The sequence below is a fragment of the Onychostruthus taczanowskii genome, unplaced genomic scaffold (assembly GCF_017590055.1).
Source record: "Onychostruthus taczanowskii isolate IOZ18803 unplaced genomic scaffold, ASM1759005v1 scaffold3, whole genome shotgun sequence".
NCBI lineage: Eukaryota > Metazoa > Chordata > Aves > Passeriformes > Passeridae > Onychostruthus > Onychostruthus taczanowskii.
Genome location: NW_024500349.1, coordinates 19569354 through 19591769, shown reverse-complemented (window position 1 = coordinate 19591769; position 22416 = coordinate 19569354). Strand labels below are relative to the sequence as shown.

General features: G+C 40.9%; 1 protein-coding gene across 15 annotated transcripts in view; it reads right to left on the bottom strand.

Annotated features, from left to right (window-relative positions):
* Positions 1 to 22416, bottom strand: part of KMT2C (lysine methyltransferase 2C) — a 189260-nt gene that overhangs the window by 24458 nt on the left and 142386 nt on the right. For 12 of the 15 annotated variants that reach the window (XM_041408287.1, XM_041408291.1, XM_041408290.1 and 9 more), the window contains 15 exons: positions 21696 to 21882; positions 16344 to 16448; positions 15942 to 15989; positions 14664 to 14801; positions 14443 to 14475; positions 14241 to 14360; positions 12066 to 12204; positions 11592 to 11806; positions 11404 to 11477; positions 8627 to 8809; positions 6155 to 8020; positions 4791 to 5116; positions 2208 to 4027; positions 1041 to 1152; positions 11 to 89 (listed from right to left, as the gene is read on the bottom strand). In XM_041408287.1, coding sequence (XP_041264221.1) covers positions 11 to 89; positions 1041 to 1152; positions 2208 to 4027; positions 4791 to 5116; positions 6155 to 8020; positions 8627 to 8809; positions 11404 to 11477; positions 11592 to 11806; positions 12066 to 12204; positions 14241 to 14360; positions 14443 to 14475; positions 14664 to 14801; positions 15942 to 15989; positions 16344 to 16448; positions 21696 to 21882 — 5445 coding nt within the window. The remainder of the gene's footprint in view (positions 1 to 10; positions 90 to 1040; positions 1153 to 2207; positions 4028 to 4790; positions 5117 to 6154; positions 8021 to 8626; positions 8810 to 11403; positions 11478 to 11591; positions 11807 to 12065; positions 12205 to 14240; positions 14361 to 14442; positions 14476 to 14663; positions 14802 to 15941; positions 15990 to 16343; positions 16449 to 21695; positions 21883 to 22416) is intronic. The other 3 variants (XM_041408292.1, XM_041408301.1, XM_041408302.1) reach the window with 1 other exon arrangement.

The following is a 22416-nucleotide window of genomic DNA, read 5'->3' as shown; positions in this document are numbered from 1 at the left end:
GTTGCATTACCTGTGTAATTGCCTGTTGCATATGATTTTGGCCTTCACTGGTCTGAGCCCCTGGCACTGGCTGACCCATAAAGGGAAACCTATTGATAAACAGAAAGAGAAATTGTAACCTTGCAAACCAGCATTTTAGGAGAGTGAGACAACTTTATTATGTTCAACTTAAACAAAGCACCCAAATATTATACAGACATGCACTCGAACTTCTGTACCAAACCTTTTCAACATCTGGAGAATACATATAGCATCTTGCCCTTGGTTGAAACTATTGCATTTTACATTTTTCAGAGAGATGAAGTGAACATGACCTACTGTGCTACAACAGTGAAAACACACACACACAAGTCTGTATTTGTATTTTAATATTTTATAATTTAAAGAAAAACAGTTGAATGAATTTAGGTTTCATGGCCACCATCACAGTCAACTGCAGTTGGGTAAGTGCACCTTGGGTAAGCCATTTGTTATCATGGGGCACTGGACAGAGAAAATCCAGTTTGAAGGGCCACACCAAAAGAACAGGCACAAGATTCTCCCTGGCCCCTGGACTCCCCACCCACCCTAAGGACAGTCATGGTACAGCCTGCACAGTTCATGGCTCCTTTTGTCCTCAGAAGAGATTTAAGGAGAGGATGGAATTTCCACTAGGGCTAAAATCTTATTTATACCCAGCATTAAATGATTTGCTGCAACATGAGGTTCCACTGTTACACGGCCACCCCCAGTTTTCTAGCACAACCCGTGGGAGATGTGTCATTACCTAATTAGCAAGTGGGAAAACAAGAAGAGCATCAACATGTTGGCCATGTTGACCCATGACATTACAACTGGAACACAAATCTGATGCATTTGAATACCTTTTATAGTTCCCTACTGCCACACTGGCTTTATTCCTAGGAGATAATGCTGTGTTAGCATAAAATGTGAACTACATAACAGAAATAATTTTTTTCATTTCCTGCACAATTTCCCTGAGCTCTGTCATTTCCTTTTACATTCTGTAGTCCTAAAGAATGGTGTCAAGAGTTGCCTACCTGTTCATGACCATTGGTGGCATCCCCATGTTACTCTGTGCCATGACTTTGTTGATCCCCTTAAGAGCCACCATTTTTGCTTTCATTATGGGATCCGTAATCGCATCAAAATCTGTAAGACAAAGTCAGCAGCAGTGAATCACACAGCTGAACATCACAAGTTATTAAAAGGAAATTACTTGTTTACATTTAGTTCATGTGTAAATCTACAGTAAAACATTAACTCCATTCCTATTTCACATTAATTGTCCTCCCCACTTTGATATTCAAGGTTAATAAGCAGTTTCATGTATCCTGTAGAATTTAGTGCAGCAACAGCTGCCTTTGTTATCAGCCACAACATACAACCAAAAGCAGGTCAGTCTGAGAGTTTTGAGAAGGGCTCTAGACCCAATATGGCCTATGACCTAACAGATTAATAAATTCTATTTATGGGTTTAAGACTCAGGAAGAGGAGTTGTTCCTGTGATCGCAACTGGCAACTGAGACACCATCATTAATGCACTATGAGAATGGCCTTGATGGTCACTGTAGTTACAACTTAAACAATTCCAAAATTTAGTGTTTCATTATCAGTTAAATAATGGTGATGGTCTTGATATGAATGCTCAAACTGCTTGGTTATATTAAACAAGCAACCACAGTTTTTCTTATTTTTTTTAGTACAAGCAGAATTATATGTGATATTTCTGGGCCTTGCCTAGACTGTGGGTTTTGATAATCCCTTTCCTTATGACACAACGAATACTCAAAAAAAAAAAAGTCATAGAACAACCATAAACATAAAATTGATAGATGAAATATCAAGGTCAGCTACTGCACTTGATCACTTTATTTTGCTGACAAAGGATGCATTTACTCCCTGTCTCATGAGAACCTAAAGTACAAAGAGAGTATGTGACACAGCTGACGTCACAAACATTATCAGTATAGCAGAGCTACCCTGATCCTGGTAATGGCAACAGAAGCTTTGCCACGGAGTTCAGAATTCCACCCACAATGCTCAATTTCCATACTCCCTTCGTACCTAGTAGGCAGGCTGATTTTCATTATGCCACCTTCGAGTTCTACAAATTTACCTGCTTCTGGCAGTCCTGTGGATTATTTAACTATTTGTTGCTGCATTTTTAGAACACCAACCAGAACACAAACAGGACACCCACGTACCAATATTGGGGAAAAATGGCTCCGAACGCTGGCGAATCATGGCTTGCATCTGTCTCTGCTGCTGCTGCTCCTGCCTCTCCTGATCCAAGAGGTCCTGCAGAAGAAGTGGCTGTTCCTCTAGCAGAAGTGGCCTCTCCCTGTTTTGTTGCTGAGCAAGGGGCTGAGGGAGCATCATCTGCTGGGGACCAGAGATGCCACTGGGACCAGGACGGTTTGGTACAGCCACAGTCTGATTAGATGTCTGTCCTGTCCCAAAGTTATGATTAGATGACTGACCCTGAATAAATCCTGGATTTGGTGACCCTTGAGAAAAATTATGGTTCATTCGTGGAACCATGGGCAGATTGGAATTTAAAGTGTTTTCCAAGATCTGTCCAGCAGGTGTCATGAGTGTTTGTGGAATACCTGATCCATGGTTCATTTGTGTGGGTGGCAGAGATTGAGATGGAGATCCCAGAGTTCTTGCTTCAGCATTGTCTGAGCTTTCACTAGACAGCAAACTTGAGAGGACTGGGGTGGACCCAGAAATACTGCAGGAACTTCCTGCTCCTTGAACAGGCAGTGGAGCAGATCCCTGAGCATCAGGACTAGGCACAGTTGTATCTTGACTAGGAACAGCAGGAGTTGCGTCAGGGAATTCTGGGTTAGCAGGTTGTGCAGGAGCCTTTTCCCCATCCTTTAACTCCACTTCAGCAGCCTGTTGAGTACTTGTGGACTCAATATTTCCATCACCTTTTTCATTTTCATTCTTCTTTTCCTCTTGAGTGTTTGGGGAAAGTACTTTTGTTTTAATTTCATTTTCTGTAGCTGATTTCTTTGGTGGAGACGGGGTCTCAGCAGGGGCAACAGTTGTATCCCCTTGTTCTTTCTGTTTGGGTTCTTCTGCCTTGCCCTGGATATCTAGTTTGTCATCAATGGGGACACTAAGGTCTAGTTCTTCATTAAACATTCCTTTCTTATCCCCCACATCAAGGTCTGGGTCAGTGTATGCAATTAAATCAAATTCCCCAGATCTCAGAAGATCATCAAGGTGAGGATCATTGGTTTCCAAATTATCTAGAGTGTCCAGTTCATCTCCTTTCCCATCTTCTGTGTCCAGGTTCAGATTTTCCAAATCCTCATCATCTAAATCCTTGACTTCAACCCCATCAAGGTCTTTCACATCCAAATCTTTTACAGCAGGATCATCAGGATCAAGCTTCTCTTCTAGACCATCACTTGGCTGGCTGGGAATCTGCAAGTTTGCAGATTCATCACTCGGTGCAGATGTAGACAAAGATGGTCCTGGGAACGCATCAGCAACTGGCTGACCCAGAGAACGCATTACAAGTGCAGGTGGGTTCTCAGGATTGATTTGATCCTGCTGGGACTGGGACATGTGCTCCAAACTCGCAGCCATCTGCAACTGGTTTGGGATTCCTTGAGAATTGTGTCTCAGCGGTTCTGCCTGTCTTGGGCCTGGGAACTCCTGCCTGGGCAGGAAGCCGGGGTGCCTCTGGTGCTGAGCTGCTGCATCCAGCACAGTGGCAGCAGCGGGGTTGAAGGGCAGCCTTGGCCGGCCATCAGGAGCTCTGTGACGCAGCTCGATGAACGCCTGCCCCAGGATGTTGTGCTGCTGCACCGGAATTCCCTGCGGGGGAAAATGCTGCGAGATGCCGGACGCGTTATTGATCTGTGGGTTGTTCACTGCCCGGGGCATGTCAATAGACAGGGATCTCCTCAGCTGTGGGGGAACTCCAGGGCGCTGCATGGGCTGCTGAGGACCAAGGAAACGCTCCTGGCCCGAGGGTGGACCGTGGCCACCTCCTGGAAATCCGTATCTAAAATAAAGCATGAAAGGCAAATCGTCTTTTTTCTCAGTCTCACATGACTAAGTAACTGCTCACCAAAATGCTTTACATGATGCATTCATCAAGATATTTAAATCAATGTTTTGACTAATTATACTTACATTTAAATGAGCTTTATGACTACAATAAAATAATTGCTTTAATTATGTTTAATAAACAACCTGCTTTCAATTTCAATAATAATAATAGATAGAAAACTCTTGACAGTCAGAACTAACCTAGTAATTAAAATACATGTTAATGCAATTCAGAGTAAAAAAACTTCAGTATGTGGATTTAGAAATTACTGAAATAAATCCAGATACTGAAAAAATTAATTTCTGAGACTGTTGATACTGGTATTCATTTTAAATTGTAGCATTCACTGTAGAAATGCCACAGACAGAAGCTGATGTTTGATCACATACTCATTAGAAATTAATTTATTCATTATTAAGACATCAAAAATAAAGTATTTTACTTTTTTTTTAAGAAATGCCCCAAAAGCCATGGACAACAAGATGTTTCAAGTCACGTAAGTTTGACTAGTTCTGCATTTATTTTTCTGAATTACTCCCAACAAAACAGTGTAAAATACTTAGTATAAGACACACACTCTAATAGTACAGGAAAACCCACTGCACGTACAGAGTTCAGGAAGGTTACAAGCTCTTGTAGATGATTTTCCACCCTTTCTAAAAAGCCCCCTTTCTCTAACTATCCCTGTACTACCCTAAGAGATCCAAGAGCTTACCTCAGACCGTGAGGTCTCATCCCCATGGTGTTCATATCTCCTGGAAACTGGGGCCTGTTGAACTGCCCATCCCCAGGGAACGGCCCACGCTGCTCCTTTGGGTACATGGAGAACCTTGGCCCACCTGGAGGGACCACAGAGGATCTAATATTCCCAGGATAGGGAGGAGGAGGGCGGTTAAAGATTTGATTTAAGTTGTCTTGCTGCCAATGCTGAAGAGGGGCTGCATGGGGAGGAGCTGCTGTGTCCTGCAAGGCCTTTTCCTGGCGAACTGCATTCTTCTTCTGCTGCTGCTGCTGTAGAATAATCTCACGGAGCTTCTGGCGCTGTTTACAAGAAAATAAATCATTATACTTGACACTGCAACTGACATCTTTTGAAATGTTACACTCTGCTAGGTTGAGCCTTTTGGAGGAAATAAATTCTTCATTTGTTACAGGAAAATATTATAAACAACACACAATCACCTCAGAAATTAAAAGGAGGATCAAAATGGTGCAGGGTGCTGGTAACCCAACTTAACATCCAGAGCTCTTGGTAAAGTGTATGGTGTGATCCCATTCTACCATTTAACATGGAAGCAACTCTCTTTCAATTTTTCTATTCCAGTACTGCAGGCCCTTTCACCACAGGAAAACTGCATTCTGAGAGACAAAGGTGACTAGAGGTCCACTGAAGAAAATTCAGCAAAAGGTTTTTGCACCATAGCTGCAGAATTCCCTCTTAACTCTCTGTGACAACCACTATGATAAACCACTGGTTTTCATTAAATTCACTTCCCATCCCTCCTTCCAAACAAAAGATTGAGCAGCTTCTCCCAAGCTGAATGTAATTCTATCTCTGAGCTGTTTGCCACACATTCATGGACAGAGACATGGAGTGAATGTTCCTCAAGAAGAGCAGCGACCAAGGGAAGGATTGACCTCAACTCTCTGGCCAACTGTGAAGTCAGACATGTGGTCTGAGACCTTTGCCTGTACTCCCTTCTCCAGCCAGTGGACAAGTCACTGATAATCAGTTCCACACCTCATTTGTTACAGAATAGAACAAACTGACCTTTTAAAATGTTTTTTTTTTCTTCCTCAGACTGTAGCTAAAAGCACTATTACAGACCAACCATCTATGTATTCAGTGGCTTCAAATATAATAGCCTTCGCTTCTTTTTTTGGATCTTGTCCAAACTCCTTAAAAATTATTGATGCTTCTGTATATTGTGGTTCTACCCAGAAGGACCAAACATATTAAGGAAACTAAGAGAATTTTTATCTTACACAGTTACATATAATGGCAAGAAACTTCAAGCATTAACAAAAATTGGGGAAATTCTTCTACTTCCAGAATTTTAATATCATCAGAATTCTCACCTGTCTTAACTTCTCAGTATCTGCTTGAGACATATTCATGGTATTCTGTGTATCTGTTACTCCCGTAGTGGGTGCAGGGCCAGGAACTTGTGAAACTTTGGGAAATTGTTGTCCTTGAGAAGTCATGGGAGCATTTCCAGATGCACTGAAGGTCCCCTCAGATCCAGGCCGTGGCTGTTCAGCAGCATCATGGGCCAGCTGACCAGTTCCAAAAGATTCTGGCTGAGGTCTTGGAGTCATTGGTGGTTGATCATATGGGTCATGTGCTGGAGTAGCTGCACCATGGCTAAAGGAATCTGTTATTGCAGGTCCTGCAGACCTGGGAGTTTGAGAACATGGGTCTGATGGCCTGACAAAAGTGCCCTGCAACCTGCTCTGTGGTGTCTGCAGGAAAGGATCTCTACTTGTTACCAGTCCTGGCCTTGTCATGGCAGGTCTGCTAAAACCCTCAGGAATGCCTGGCCTTGGGGTTGCTGGCTGCTGAGAGTAAGGATCATTGAGAACTGGCCGTGGTGTTCCAGGAGGTTGGGCATAGGGATCAGAGTGTCTCTGGTTTGCTGAGGACTGAGCAAACAAATCTGCTGGTTGAGCAGGCCTTGGTGTTGGTGGCTGCTGCATGTATGGATCCACCGTGGTGGGACGAGGAGTTCCTGGGGGTTGGGCATAAGGATCAGCAACTGGCCGAGGAGTACCTGGAGGCTGGGAGTAAGGGTCCTGAGAAGCTGGCCTTGAAATGGGCCCAGACTGAGGGAAAGAATCACCCTGCTGCCGCACTATCCGCGGCGGATGGGCAAAAGGCTCCTTTATTGCAGGGTGGGGAGTCAGGGGAGGCTGGCTGTAGGGATCATTGGCCTGGTTATGGGAAAAGTTATCCACGGGCCTGGGCGTCAGAGGGGGCCTTTCATAGGGATCGACAGCAACGCGCCGGGGCGTGGCTGGCATGGAGGAGTAAGGATCCTGCGGGGACTGAGGAGGGCGCAGAGGAGTTTTGAAAGGTCCAGGGCTCCCATCCACAGGAGCAGGAGTTGGAGTCAATGGAGGCCGTGCATAGGCATCAGCAGAGGTTACTCTCTGTCTCTGAAACGTGTCAGTCCTAGGAGCCGGTTTAGTAAACGGATCGCTGCTTCCAGCAGCTAATGGAACCTTCCCTGACTGCTCCATAACTATGGGCGACCGTGGGACTCCCAGCGGTTTGGAGAACTGCTCTGATGGCAGGACAGGCCTGGGTGTGTCTGGTGGCTTTGCATAGGGATCACTGCTACCTGGAGACGAAGAACATGAGTCCCTGACTGGTGAGGGCCTGCTTCCCGACGGCTCCCGAGATATGGAGGACTGTGCTGCACAGGAATCTAACGGGGCAATGGTGTTCCTTCTGACAAAGTTCTGGTTGATGGGTGCTGGTCTGGGTGTTCCCACCATTTTAGCATAGGGATCCATCGGAGAAGGAGGCCTTGTGTTTGTGGAACCTGGAGAAAACATCTGTTGTGATGATGTCTGCGGAGTCTGAGACTGAGACAGTGAATCGTGCACTGGGATTCGGGTGGGAGTGGGAGGTGGGGCCTGTGGCTTTAGGAACACATCATCTGAGGACGCCGGTGTGGGCGTAGCAGGGAGCTGCTGCTTTGTGAACAGATCCTTATGGAATGTCTGCTGTGCAGGAGACATGCTTCCATTGCCAGTCTGCGGCGTTAAGGGGCTCTGGATCCCACTGCTGGGTGTGTCTGAGCCAGACTGGTTCAGGAGCTGCTGTGAACCAAACTGCTGCTGCTGCTGTTGTTGCTGCTGTTGCTGCTGCTCATTTTTCACTTGTTCAAGCTTCTGTGTGGCTTCTATTTTGGCCTGCTGCTTACTTTTTTGCCGCATTTGCTGTTTTAAAATTATGAGGAAATATGTTACACTTCTAAGTTCAGGATATACAAAATCTTTCTAATGACTGAATCTATAATTAAAACTTCAGGACACATCCAATATCAGTTACAAATAATTGCAGAGAGTTCCGCTATTTGTGAAGTTCAATTACCTTGACATGCATCTTGCTTGCCTGGGAATAAGCATTTCCCAGGTTGCCTACAGAGCATCACTGCTTTCCAACCTTATACTCTGGAGACAAAGGTTACTGACATGCAGCACTGGGGTGTGCTTTGAGAGACATCCAGCCCCATGTGAGGCAGCAGTCTGCAGGACAAAGTTACTGCAATACAGGGTATGTAATAAAAACCTACTGCAGCATCCACCCATGTAGAGAAAGAACAACCTGTTTCTATAATACACAGGATTTAACAGTCAAAATTTAAAGAAAAGTTTTTTTACAAGCAAGCTTATGTCCTGATAACATCTATTTTCTTCCCAAGCAGAATGCTGACTGTATGCTCTTTTACAAAGAAAAGATTCAAATAGATTTTACTACAACAGATTCCTACAATGCAATAAAAAGCAGAGAGAAAATAACAGAACACCTTAAATGCTACACACCTGTCTGAATTTCCATTCCTGCTCATGTTCTGATTCCCTCTGTTTTAATGGATCTTTAAAGAGGTCGGAGTCGATGCGTGAGCTGGGATCAATGCTATCCTGTTGCTGCTGCCTTTTCATGGAGTCGTTTGACATCTGTACTTTATTGATGCGCAAAGCAGCTCTATTATCTCTGGCTTTTTGCTGGAAAAAGAGAAAAGATGCAGTTAGACTTATCTTCTTCTATTAAGTGTGCATACTGCATCTGTTATTCCTACAAAATCTATCACCAAATTATTTGTACAGCCTGTTTTAATCACACACATCCTTGTGGAAATGACATTATGCACTTTGGAAAGAATTCCAAACAGAAAAATTTCACACCTCTATGGAAATTCTGTGTTTAATATATATGGAAGGAACTAAGAGGTTACTAGCAATTAGTAAATTACTAAACCTATTAGCAAAGCTTTTCTGTACAGGAGGGTGTCTGTTGCAGGCACAGTGCTGTGCCAAGAAATCGTTAATAGCACCAGTTTACCTTTCCAATCACATATTGGTGTGGTCTACAACATGAAGGCTGAGCACAGCAGATGATGTTTGGATCAATAAAGGCCACTAATGTGGAGAACTTCAATGACAAAAAAAATACAGTCTAGTCCATTAAATGACCTCTAAAGATCTGAGTCTGTTAACAGTTAACAGTATAAACATAGGATATGGGCTTATGGATCAGGAAAAACTGTATGGAGACACAGCAATTCCTCTTCAATGAGGCATTTTACAGCCATAGTGACACTTTAAAGTATCTAATGGAAGTTTCAAAGAGCCTGTTTTACCACCAATCTAGAATGTGATTTCTTTTCTGAACCAAACCCTCACATCCTCTTTTTCACAAATTTATCTGCAGCTGTCAAGTAGGGGCTGCCTAGAGGAAAAGGCTTTAATACTTCCCCCCAAACAATGAAATAGTGACATGGATGAGAACACCAATGTCACAGCAGCAGAAAAATCACTGTCATTTTTCCCTGTAAGTGATGGGATTGTGCATGCTAAGTAAAGTAAAAAGCCTACAGTGAAAATTTACTAGTACTCCTCTGAATTTCATTTCAGCCTTCACTCAACCCTTCGGAGTGTAAGTCCCTCAGGAGAGGAACCACAGCAGCTTCTTGTGTGCACAATGCCAGGAACACCAGCAGGAGCTGCATGGCAGAAGCAGAAGAACTCTTCTGAGAGGAATTAACCACACCTTGCTGTGGAATTACTTGTGTGCAGGAGCATGCTCTCTCCTCCTGTACATAAGGGAGTAATTTTTGTTGCTGACTTTTGGATACCCATCACAAGGATATGACTGCATTTTTTAAGAACAACGAAAAATAAAGCATCAGTAACAGAAATAATTGTGAAGTGGTAAATGTCACCCATGTAAGTGGGTATTATCTTATAAATACTACAAAGAAGGAATCACCTTCCTTCACCAAGATTAACTACAGCATGGGCAAGGTGACATAGAGGTCCAAAGGTGCTGAAATTGCAACACTGAATAAAAAGCAGAATAATGATGATGCCTCAGTGATAACAAAGAAAAAATGAGAGAATTATTCTTTCAAGTAGAAAGGGTTTCAGAAAGATCAAGAACTCCACTTCTCACAATGAGTTGGGGATATGATTTATCCTCTTAAGCTAGAGACCACAGCAATTTTGAATTTGGACAGCAGAAGATGACATAGTACTGCTAAACTCTAAGTCATCAACATGCAGAGGAATGAAATTTGTTTACTGATGGGACTATATGAAAAAAGAACAGGTAGGGGAAGAGTATGAGACTGAAAACTGCAAAATCCACAGAAAGCTGCAAAGTGAGAATGACCATCCAGTTATTGCTGTGAAGAAACAAAGATGAGAACCAGGAGAGAATGGAAGTTAAAGAAAAGTACATTTGCCAGCAATTGTTGGGAAAGTCCAAAAGAATCAATAATACTTTGGATGCACACAGGCCTCAACAGAGGCTTCAACAAAGCTTAAGGGTCAGCCCTTCTGAATGGTAGAAGTTCTGCAGGGTGAAATCAATGACCATGTAACTCCAGATAGCTGCTACAAGTACCTGTGTGTTCACTTAGCTCAGATGTGAAGAAGGTGAATGATTTTGGAGAGAAAAATGGAGTCCTTCATGCTCCCCACAAAATGGTACCAGAAAAATGAATAGCAGAAGATATTAGGAGAGTTCCCATACAAAGCAATACAAGAGAGTAAGCAAAGAAAGGGAACAGCAAAGCAAGAACACAAGGAGTAGAAAAGTAAATGAGGAAAGCAGAGATGTGAGCACTGACACCTCTGGAATTGTTAGTTCAATAGCTGAAAAACTTCAGCAGCTCTAACAGGTAAAAAAAGAATAGCCCAGTGAGAGGGGAGGATGAAAGGGAGAGGAATCTCATGATCAGTTGTTATTATCCTTCTGAAGAAACTGGTGAGATTCTGTGTAGAAAGAGACAGAGCAAAGATGACTTGAGGCATGAATCAAAGGCAGCTGAGAGGCAGTGAGAGTCACAAATGTTCTCATCTCAGCTGATGTCTTTAGATTGCACAATACTAATATAGTTTATTCCAAGACTGAAAAACAAAGAATACAGGTAGAAGTATTCAGACTTAGAAGTTAAATTAAAAAGGTTTTCTTGCAGTAAGGGTTTATCACTAAACCTGGAACTTGAGTTATTAAAAACAGAACAAAACAACACAACCTTATAGATGAAATGTATGTTTGCTGGAAGCATGCAAATGCAGGTGGGAATTGTTCTTACCACATAGGGAGCCCTCTCTTGAGAGCTTGCTTTCCTCCACAGTTTAGCAATTTGCTTCACTCTTGTAGCCCAGTCTGCAACCAAAAAATGCGTCAATACACAAGGCTATGGCAAGTCTATCTGAAACACTTTCAAATCAAGATGAACCAATTACTGCAAAATTCAACTTGATTCAGTAAATCACTCACCTGGGAATTCTTCCTTCAGGTTAGGGAAGTTGATATTTGTATAGAGAACAGGTGCTACAGTTGCCATTTCACCCAAAGCTTCTTCTTTCTCCCACTTCAGGGTGCTTCTCTGAGCATTGGACATGGTATCACCTTCCCCCTCTAGAGGTGGAGCAGCTGGTGCCCATGAGCTGTTGGGATCACTCACCATTGGATTGAATGCTGGATTCTTATCCCTGACAGAGCAGAAAAGGGGTTTGTTTTACAGATTGTATAAAAACAAAACAAACCCACCCTCAATTAGCAAGGTACTCATTCTGTTTGCTATTTCAGCAGTGAACACACTGCAAGAATACACAAGGTTTTATGGTGGCTTCAAGAACTAATAATATCACATTATTAGTAACCAACAACACCCTCCAGCTGTTTTTGTTAATTACATTTTTTTTAAATGCTAAATACACTAAATTTCTTTTATTCCCCACCTGGACTTACCTGGCATCAGTGTATTGCTGCTGAGTAATGGGAGAGAAGGTGCCCAGCCCTCCTCCAGCAGCGAGAGCTGTGTGAGGGAGATGAGGGTTGGGGCCAATCAAACCATTCATGAGGGGCACTCTTGGAAATGTATTCTCTCCTGGAAATAAGCAAATTAAGTCACTCATTTAAGTTTTCAAGGGTGACTGCTTCTAAGGCAGAGGTGGAACCTTTCACTGAGAAAACAATGTCTCCTCTAAGAACGAACTGCTTTAAAATTTTACAGTGCTGACCTTACTTTTCTGGGAAATATTTTAAATCAGTTCAAAATCCTTCCCTGTAAACTTAAAGGATCCTTTTCTACTCTATCACATCCCTGCACACATTGTTTTTCTTGTCTAAAATACAATTCTTTCAAAAATGGATTCCCAAAACTTTTGCAGTAGCCCATGCCATGGTACTGCACTTTATACTGAGGTAATAAACTTAAAATCTCATGTTCTTCATGTTTGCTAGACCCAGTCACAAGCAGCAAGCCAGGGAGAAGGTAGTTTTCAGTCCTTGCAGGATGATCATTAGCCACCTGAATGAAACATCTCCTCTTCTGAGACTCCTGAGCATTGTACCAAAGTAAGCCTCATTATCTACTAACTCCCTAATTTGTAACCAATGAAACAGATAACTCTACTCAAATGAGCATTAACATTTTCTAATTAAATGTCCAGTCTAGCAGTAAGAAGGCAGAAAATGTTATTTATTTGATTACAGTATTACAAATGTGGCACAGGCAGATTCATTCCAGCAGATGGTATTTGCAGATGTTACTACACAGAATTAACTCTGGCCTTTGGATCCCGTCACTTAAGTGAGATTATAACTGTTGTTCCAGAACTTCCTTAAAAGCACAAAAGTAGCTCAGGAATCAGATTTATCTGCAGAATGACACTGTATCATACTCCCATTTTAGGAGACTGTTTCTGATCTGAAGGTTATGTAAGCTATGCAGCAACTACAGTAGTAACACAAAATTTAGGAGAATGTTACTGTGCTGGTAAACACAGTAACTAACTCTGAAGACCTGGCAAACAAACAGGATGGAGTCAGGGCTCTGGTCTGCACTGTGGCTTTATGAGAGGAGAGCAATAATTTTATCCGAAATTGCTGAAACTTGATGCAAGTTGCACCACTACTGAAGCATTTATCTGTGGATCATTCCACTGCAGCAGAACCAAAGAGTAAATCCAAAACTTTGTTATCATGGCAGTTCCCACAGGGAGGAGCTGAACAATCTTGAAGAGTTAAATACTGGAGCTATCCCCAAGTACTCAAGTAACTGGGAAACAGGCAATGGTATGCACATTATCTTTTGCTTTAAATCAACTCATTATTTACTCAAAACACTCTCTTTTCTAAGAGGTTTAGAAGTATTTTGTTTTTTATGAAAACTGATCCAACTAGGAAACAAATCAGTTTTCTTCTTAGGATTAATTCACTGGTCAAATCAATTTGCATAGTCTTTCTTGTAGTACCAGTATCAAAGTGGACACTCTTTACATGAGCTCATGGAAAACCCACTAGAGGTGATGTCTGAAGATTACATTCCCACATACTGCTTAAAAAAACAGCTCTACTGATAACATTAATAAAATCAATCTATCTCTTGCCTTCAATACAAGAGCAAGATGCTGTATCTAACTCATGGTAATTTTAGTAGTAGTGAAGAAAAATAAAGTATAATTTCCAAGATAAATGTTATATTTTTTTAGTCTCCTTTCCATTAGGTCTAGCTAATACATGAATACTGCATTCTTACAGATATTAAGACTCAGTACATCATTGTTACATAGGGTCTTGCCTTACTCTTGAGGAGGTACTCAAAAATAATTAAAGAGTGAAGTCAGAAGAGAACACATGCTTTATCACAGACTCATTTCCAAACCAAGTGTCAGCTAAAGTAAAAGCACCAATATGTCAGAAAAACCTCAAATAACTGTCCTTTTCTATTAGCAACATTTACATGGATGTTAATCACATACTCCCTTCAGAACAGGTTTAGAATAATATTTCACAAATTAACAATGGCAGATTCCACAATTTAGCACAGCGTAAGATCAGTCTTACTTCCACATCAGCATCTGAAATGTGCACAACTCTCCTGGCCAGGCTGCTGCCCACAGAAGCACCAGAGGAACATACCTTGGCTGTGCAAAGACATGAGCTGTGGTGGGGGAGGAGGCTGCGGCAGAGGAGCTGGCTGTGGGGCTGCTGGACTCAACACAGCTGTGAACAGATCTTCAACATCCTTCCCTCCCAGCTCTGCAAAAAACACTCTGCATGAGTTGCTGGCATTGCTTGTGAACTGTGTTCCATAAAAGACAAGGAGGATCAGAACACATACCTGGGATTTTGTACAGTTTGCCAAGAATAGCACCTGGACAAAGCAAAGGCAACACAGGGTAAGTAATCATCGGAGGAAGCAATGAAAGTATTGTGCAACCAAGTCCAAATAGGTCTGTTACAATACAGAGATGTGCCATTTGGGGGGAAGAAAAAAGAAAAGATGATTTCTATATCAGTTCTGTAGAAGACCAAGATTAAGGACAAAAAAAAAAAAATTACCATCTGTGACCATTTTGTCTAGCTCTGGACTGAGGATTTCATCTAACTGCTCTTCACTCAGTGACCGCGAGCCCTGGGTGACATTCGGCTGAGGCAGGGAAGAAGGATCATCAGAGATGGGGCCAATATCCAATCCAGCTGGAGGAAGAAAGAATATTAAATTAGACATGAATAGCAAATTTTATTAGTATTGAATAAAGAGCATAAACCCTGTTTCCTTCCCTTAGAATTCAGCCGTCAATTAAACCAGGACTTTCTGATATTTGAAAGGTAAGGCAAAACAAAACACTGATTAGAAATGGTAAAAAACCTTCCCACTCTTTGCCTCCAGTTTATTGTATTATCTGAGGAATGTTAATTGACTATAATGCAACTGGAAGAACAGGAAATAAGACTATTGAGTTTAAGTTCAACATGGTTTCAAATGTATTGGTTTCAGAACATAGTTCCACTTTAACTATTTTCCACATTTTGAAAAGAAACACACCAGTAGTAAACATGGTTCATCCTCATGTACCTTAAGGTTCACTTCAAATATTACACAAAATATTTACTGAAATGCTGTTGAGATGTAGCCAATATAAAACAAGTTAGAGAAGTTTCACTTTCAAAACAAATCCTAACTATTATGGGTTACATCAAAGTGATTTGTCGGCACTAAGAAAACAGAACTCACTACATAAATTTCCTAACATCCCTAACAAGTCAATAAATCTCTCAAATGAGAAAAATCTGGAAAAAAAGAATTGTGTCCTTTAGTATTTAAAATATATTTCTATAATAATTACCAAATAACCCTGAATTTAAAATAATGAAACATACCATTTTCCACTTATTGTCAACCTTTTACATAAAGTGATGAACCATTATCCAGTGAAAACGACAGGATACTGACTGCTTTAATCATGCTTTCATATACTCACATTGAAAAAATGCTTTTCATTTACAAAATATACCATTATGATAAAAACTACACACTACTACAGGAAGTAATATTTACAGTGGTAGCAAGAAAATGCATGGGTTTGTATGATGAAACACAAAAAACTAAGGGAGGTTTTCAAAAGCTATAAGCAAAACTTGATGCAGGACTCTTAAAGGCAGAGTGCAGAGTTTAGAGGTTGTGTTAGACTCAAACACCACAGAGTGGAAAATGAAACATGAATTAGTGACACAGTAAAGGAGAAGCAACTTCTACACATGCAGTTCTTTCAGCTAAAACCACTAGGAAAAGAGGGCTACTGCTAACCATGGATCATCCATTGTTTAGATTCTTACCAAATGGGGAGGGTGAGTTCTCAACCTGGAAAGTGCATAAATCAAGACCTACAGGACCCAAACCAGATAAAATGGATGATTACAACACGAAAACAAAAAAAAAAGTAAAGAAAAAGCTGCATGCTGAAAAAAGCTACGCAGGTATGAGAGACAACGGCAGCTACATTTTATCTCCTCTTAAGCAGCAAAGCAAAGAGCCAAGTAAAAACAAAATGTTGACAAGTTTGGGCATTTTTTTGGTAGAATAAACCAAAATTGTTCCAAACCAAGGTATTCTTAAGATACGAAAATTGTATCTGAAATGACCTAGAGCAGAACCTACAGATACAGCACAACAAATACATTTATAATAAAGAGGAAAAAATAGGAAACAACAGGGAGAGACCCTATGGACAGACATACCTGAATGATCTCCAGACTTTACCAAATCATCAGAAAGTATTCCAAGAATATCATCATCAGTATTTAAGACCTCAGAAAGATCAGCTAAAGGATCATCGGTGCTGCCTGTAGAAGATGCAAAGAACAAAATCAACATTTTTACATCTCTGGTGATGTTCTTGAGCTGCAGCCCCAAACAGATGTACCAGGCTCTAAGGGTCTCCCATGCTGTCTTCAACTGCACGTGTCCCTGGGGTCAGACTATGCTGACCAGCAGCCCCTCCCTGCCAGGACTGAGCCACCTGCATGTGCTTACATTGTTTAGTCTTTTCAGAAGTGATAATGTGATCACATCATGTGAAACATAGACTGGATGATTCCAGGGGAAAAATATCCCAAAATCTACTCTGAATTTGCAACCTCTGAGACACAAAGGCCCATGAATGTGTAAGTCAACAAACAGGTTTTATATAGGACAGCTCACAGTAAATCTACAAGGAGTATTTTTTTTTTTATAAGGTAATCAGTTACTTCTTTTATCACCACTGTCTTTCTTAATACAGAAGCAACTGGTTACTGCACCCTGACAGGGAAGTGAAATCTAGAGTAAGAAGCAAGAGTAAATACATAGAAATTGAAGATTATACCTTTAAGATCAGAAGAAAACCTGACAGAGTGGTAACTGCCAGAGATAGAAAAGTCATGTTTGTTTGTCATCTAAGAAAAACTGGCCTGGTCTAGCAATAAACTCTTTAATATTAAATAATGAATTCTGGATACTATTATCTTCTTGACCTCCAATTCACTAGAGAGGAATTACTCCAAATGGCCCATCTGGTTTTATTAACTAGTTGCTTTGGACTATTACAGATGTGCAGCATTTGCACAAAATGTTTGACAAACAAATAAAAGTTGAGAAAAATATTTTTCAGTAAAACTGCAGACTGTCATGACTACATGAGCAATCACTGCCAGACCAATAAAACATGATGAGATGGCAAATATCAATTTAACAGAAAAAAGGGATTAATACAAATTATAAAATATATAATGTGGAAAACATATATATGTCCAGGTTGAAGGGGGACCAGAAAGCCAAAGAACACACACATTTCAGGCAAATACAGATGTATTTCCCATTGTTACAATCCAACTGCCCCAGGAAAAAATACAGCTTAATTCAGAGCCTGGTGCCAAGGATTTACTTCTATCATGAGGTTACTTTCCAAGCTGCTAGGTTTAACAGTGAATTACAAGTACCTTCTGCTGATTTTCAGAGACAACCCTTTTCCCTTCTTCCAGTATCAAGTCAAAACAAAAATTGTTTTTCTTTACTTTGCTACTTTTACCCTTTGTAACGCAGACAAGATGAAACCACCCTAATTAAATCAGGTTTTATATTTGCCACTCAACAAGGTGGATTAATAAGCCAGTGCAGACCAGTCCATTTAAATGTACAAACAAAATACAGCTCCTACTGATACCAGCAAACCTTTGTACAAGTGCCTCAAAACCACAGCACTTTGCAGGCATAGTTACTGGTACCTGATAAAAAGTACTGTTAAATGTAAGTCTCTCAGCAGAACCCAGTTGTTGGTGTTTGGTGGGTTCATTTTTTGGGTTTTTTTTAGTTTGTTTGGGTTTTTTCAGATACTTGTTTTCCTTCTGGCAATTTGGTCTGATTATGCAAGTAACTGTAACCAGGCAGCACAAGGTGATGTAATGACTTCAGCTGGCTCATGGATTGATCTTAGTCCCTCTTTGACTTTCCTCAAGTTAGCTTGAAGGCAGCTAAGTAACAGGGAGAAAAAAGCCCATGAAGGAAGCATTGAGGCTGTACTGGCAGCCTTTAATTCCTCTCTAGTATTTTATTTTATGGTGCTTTTCTCCACAGCCCTAACATTTCAACTTCTAATGTGAATATAAATATATTGTGCAAGTAGCTGGGAGGAGCTCAGGTGAAGAGATCTAACATGTAAAGATACAAAGTTTACCACCTGTAGCTACAAATTGGCCATGGATAAATTCGGGCTTCAAATTTGAGGGTCTCCAACCCTCAAACCGAAGAAAAATTAGGATTCCACAAGAAATGAAGGAAATTAAGACTCCACATTGGCTTTCAAATGAGATCCTGCTTTCAAAATGCAGTTTGTTAAGTCTATAAAAAGACTTGAGTGTTGGTGACAGCAGAGGGCTAGAGTCTATAATCCATAAAACTCACACAAGACATCTAATCTAAAGCATGTTTTTACTTTTTTTTTTCCTTCTATTTTTTCCTTGTTTTAATTCCATGTGTGTTAAATATTATCTTGGAAACAACAAAATCACTTGAGTCAGCTGCTTCGGATCACAATCAATAGCTGGTTGACATCTGCTGCCAAACAAACAGCTCAATACTGCTCATTAATTTGACTCTTTTCAGAATGGAGATGAAAGCCAAGACAAAGCAAAAAGGAAAATAATTTGCTTATAATGCTGGATCTTTAAGAGAGTACAGTTCCAATGCTATCTTGTGAGCCTGATCCCTCAAATGCAGCTATTTGTTTATTTATGAAGTTCTAAAATCATAAAAATGCCTCTCCCAAGGCTGCAGCCACCCCAAGACGTTTAATCACAGTAACATTTCTAGTCATAAAATGTCCCAGCAGCACCTGAATCAGTGGCAGAGACTCAGACAACTCCTCTCCTTTTGTCTAGGAAGAATTTCTTTAGCATTCTCTGGAGACCTCACTTGAACAGATGACTTTTTCAGTACTTCCAGAAAAAATACACTGAATTTAAGCTATTTCAAACTAAAGGAAAGGTCACATTGCCGGGGCCTTCACAGCACACACCTCACCAAGCGGCTTCTTTTTCATCAGGGACACATAGGTCAGCAAACTAGAGAGGCAGACAGTCCTCAGAACGCAACAGATCTAAATCAACACCTTCAACTTCACCCATGAACCTGTGAGCAAACCTCTGCACTCTGTTCCAGCACTTGGGAGTGATTTAAGGGTTGGTGCCATGCAGAACAGAGTGCACAGAGTGCCACATGTCATAAAAACATAGGAAAGGTGAGTTTTCTAACTGAAAATAAAACCAGCAACCTCTCTGTCAGACAAAAAGCAGAGCTGGGAGCCTAAAGCTCACTTCAGTCACAGTTTCTAGAAATTAACAGTAAACAAAGGACTCCCAAACCCCTCTTCTGTCCAGCTCTGCCAATCCCCATCACCACTGCAACGCTGGCTAGTAAAAGGTTCAGCTACCCTTAACCAAGGTGTGAGAACACATAAATCCCAGAACATGTCCCTGAAATGCACTGTCAGCTCAGGAGCAGCCTGAACACATCATTGCTCTTCCCAGCAGTCCTGGGTACCTGCTGGAAAGCAGAGCAGGGTCACTTCTTTAGATTCCTAAGAGCTCTCTGTAAGATGTACAAACATATCCAACCCTTAATCCTGGGATTCTACAAGTGGAGTTTCCAAGAGAAAAACATTTTCCTTGTGGAAAAGACCTGTGCAATTAAGGAAGGACTCTCAGAGGAGTCAGTAATCCTTGTGGGAAGTGACAGTGTAGGAAAACATCACAGCTGATGACAACACACTCCTGCAGCCCCCAGTGCAGGGAACAAACCGTTCGTGTTGTTCCTGCTGCACAGCCAGGTCTGTATGGAAATGATGAAAACATCCCAGTGCCCTGGGACACTGTTCTCATCTGCAGCTCCAGCCAGAAGGGAGCTCAGCAATTAGCCAGAGAACCCCTCACACAGGGGGATGCTATTGTGGAAATAACTGTCCCAGAAAGGCACAGGCAAAGAGTTCCCAACTGCACTGGAACTGATCAATACTGGCAAGGTGACTTCACCCACTCACTGGTGCCCCAAATACCAAACAGCTCCAGCTGGACACAATTCTAGCTGAAATCTGAGCAGCTGCAAGAGAACTGAGAAAGGCAATTGACTGAGAACATTCCTATGGCCAGAAAACACTGTCCTTTGAGTGTCTCACATGTCAAATGGGAAGGACAGTAGATGATCCACTAAAGCCATTGCTAGCAATTTATTTGTTAATAGCCACCTCTTTATTATTTATTTCTGAACAAATAAAAGACGAAACTACAAAGTTTTACAACTCTGGTTTTTTATGAAGAGCTTTCAGACTTTGGAAAAACTGACCATTAAATTAACATAAACTTCATGAATTTCTAAACCCCTGTACTACCATAGCACATGAACATTTAAGTGAATTCAAACTTGCAGTTGGACAGGCCAGCAAAGACCTCTGAAGTTGAATTTCTCTGGCTTCAAAAGAAAGCCAGGTGGAAAAAATTCATAGTGAGCGTATCTTCTTGTAGTTCTGGAACTAAAGAAATACAGACCATGCAACACTTCATTTCCAGCAGCTTCACCTTAAGGGAAGTTACTTTTTTCATTCTCTATTATTCACAACTTCAACTGCAGAAGAATCAATGTTTAATTATAATACAGTTGTTTGCTTTTCATTTAGCAGATTTTCACTGAGTAACAACCACAAATAGGTGACCTTTCTTCAAATGACTCTCTGGACAGTGGGACCTGTGATAGTGTGGGCAAACAACTATAGATGGAAAAACTCTGGGGATCAGCTGAAACACAAGCCATAAATTAATTAATATACAAAAGAAATAGTAGCAGTTTCTAAAAATAAAGATACCTCTAGTAACAGCATATACTTACTACAAGGCAGAGAAAAAACAATTTGAAGTAGACAGTAAGGTTTTAATTGCTCTTTTGTGTGAGGCTGCTCTTTCAGCAGCACTTTACAACCCTCTGGCTATTTGCAAAACTCTCAGCAGAACCTTCAGTAAGGTTCTGCAATAGCAGAAGCAAAAGATTGCCTAGGGGCTACAAACTGTACCTGGAAAGGGCACTCATGTTCAGAAAGGACATGGTGAAACAAAAATTCTGAGGAGACTGGCAAACTAAAATAATCTAAAACAGTAAAGAAAAGAATAGTTGGATGATATTCATCCAACTAGTATTCACTAAACTACTAAAAATATCATTTAAAGAGAGTATCTGTGTTTTATTCTATAATGAACTGTTATGCTTTTTCCCACACAGAGCTAATTTTCATGGATTTTATAGCCATGGATATTATAGTCAAGATGTTGCGGATTTGCTTTAAGTGCCAATTGTTGTGTCATCCACTGCTCTTTCTGAAACAGCTGGAGCCCTTGAGAAGAATATCACTAAATATCAGTGTTGGTTAACCTCACAAGGACAGTTCATATATAGAATGCTGAAAAATACAGCAGAAAAACTGTGGGAGGAAAGGGGAAAAGTTTGGAAAAGTCACAGTCACCACAATAAAATCAAACTACTGAGTTATCACTAAGTTCAGGTTTGTGTACCTTGAGGTCCCAGTTTTGCTTGAGCTGGAGTGGAGGTGGAGCTAAGAAGGGGGTCAGATGAAGGATCCAGGAAATTGGTGGCCAAGTTTGTTTTACATGAAAGTGGAAGTGACTCTTCAGGTAAATTATCCAGGCTCATCTTGTTCTGTCTACTGGTATCCAGTAAGTCTTTTCCAAAAAAAGCTTCCTGCAAAGAAGACAAAATGATTTAACGTAGGAAGAACACTGTATTGACTGAAAAATTTGAGTAAATGACAAAGTTAAAACTAAAAGTCAAGGATTAGTAAGAATATAAAAGCACAGTCTCAGTCTCACAAACATTCCAGTATGGCAATATCTCTTCTACGAGGAGTGGCTACAGTGGCAACAACTTACCTGAGAAAGCTACATTACCTAAGTTTTAGGATTAAATTAATGCCTTAAGATTATACAGAAAAACTTCAGTCTTCTTACACACATGTAGCACAGACAGTGTACCAATACAGTGTTACTATCTATCACAATTTATTTATTATTTAAAATATTGCTCCTTGCACAAAAAGGAGAGCTGAAGAAGGGGCACACTACTGGGCAACTTGATGTAGAACCTTGGTTCCATTTTGACAATCACCACACACTGCATTTCACAAAATCATCCTCATGTCTAACTGCAGTAACAAAACACCTGAAGATGTTTAACTTACATTATAAAAGTGGCTTTTAAAATATTATGTAACAGCTA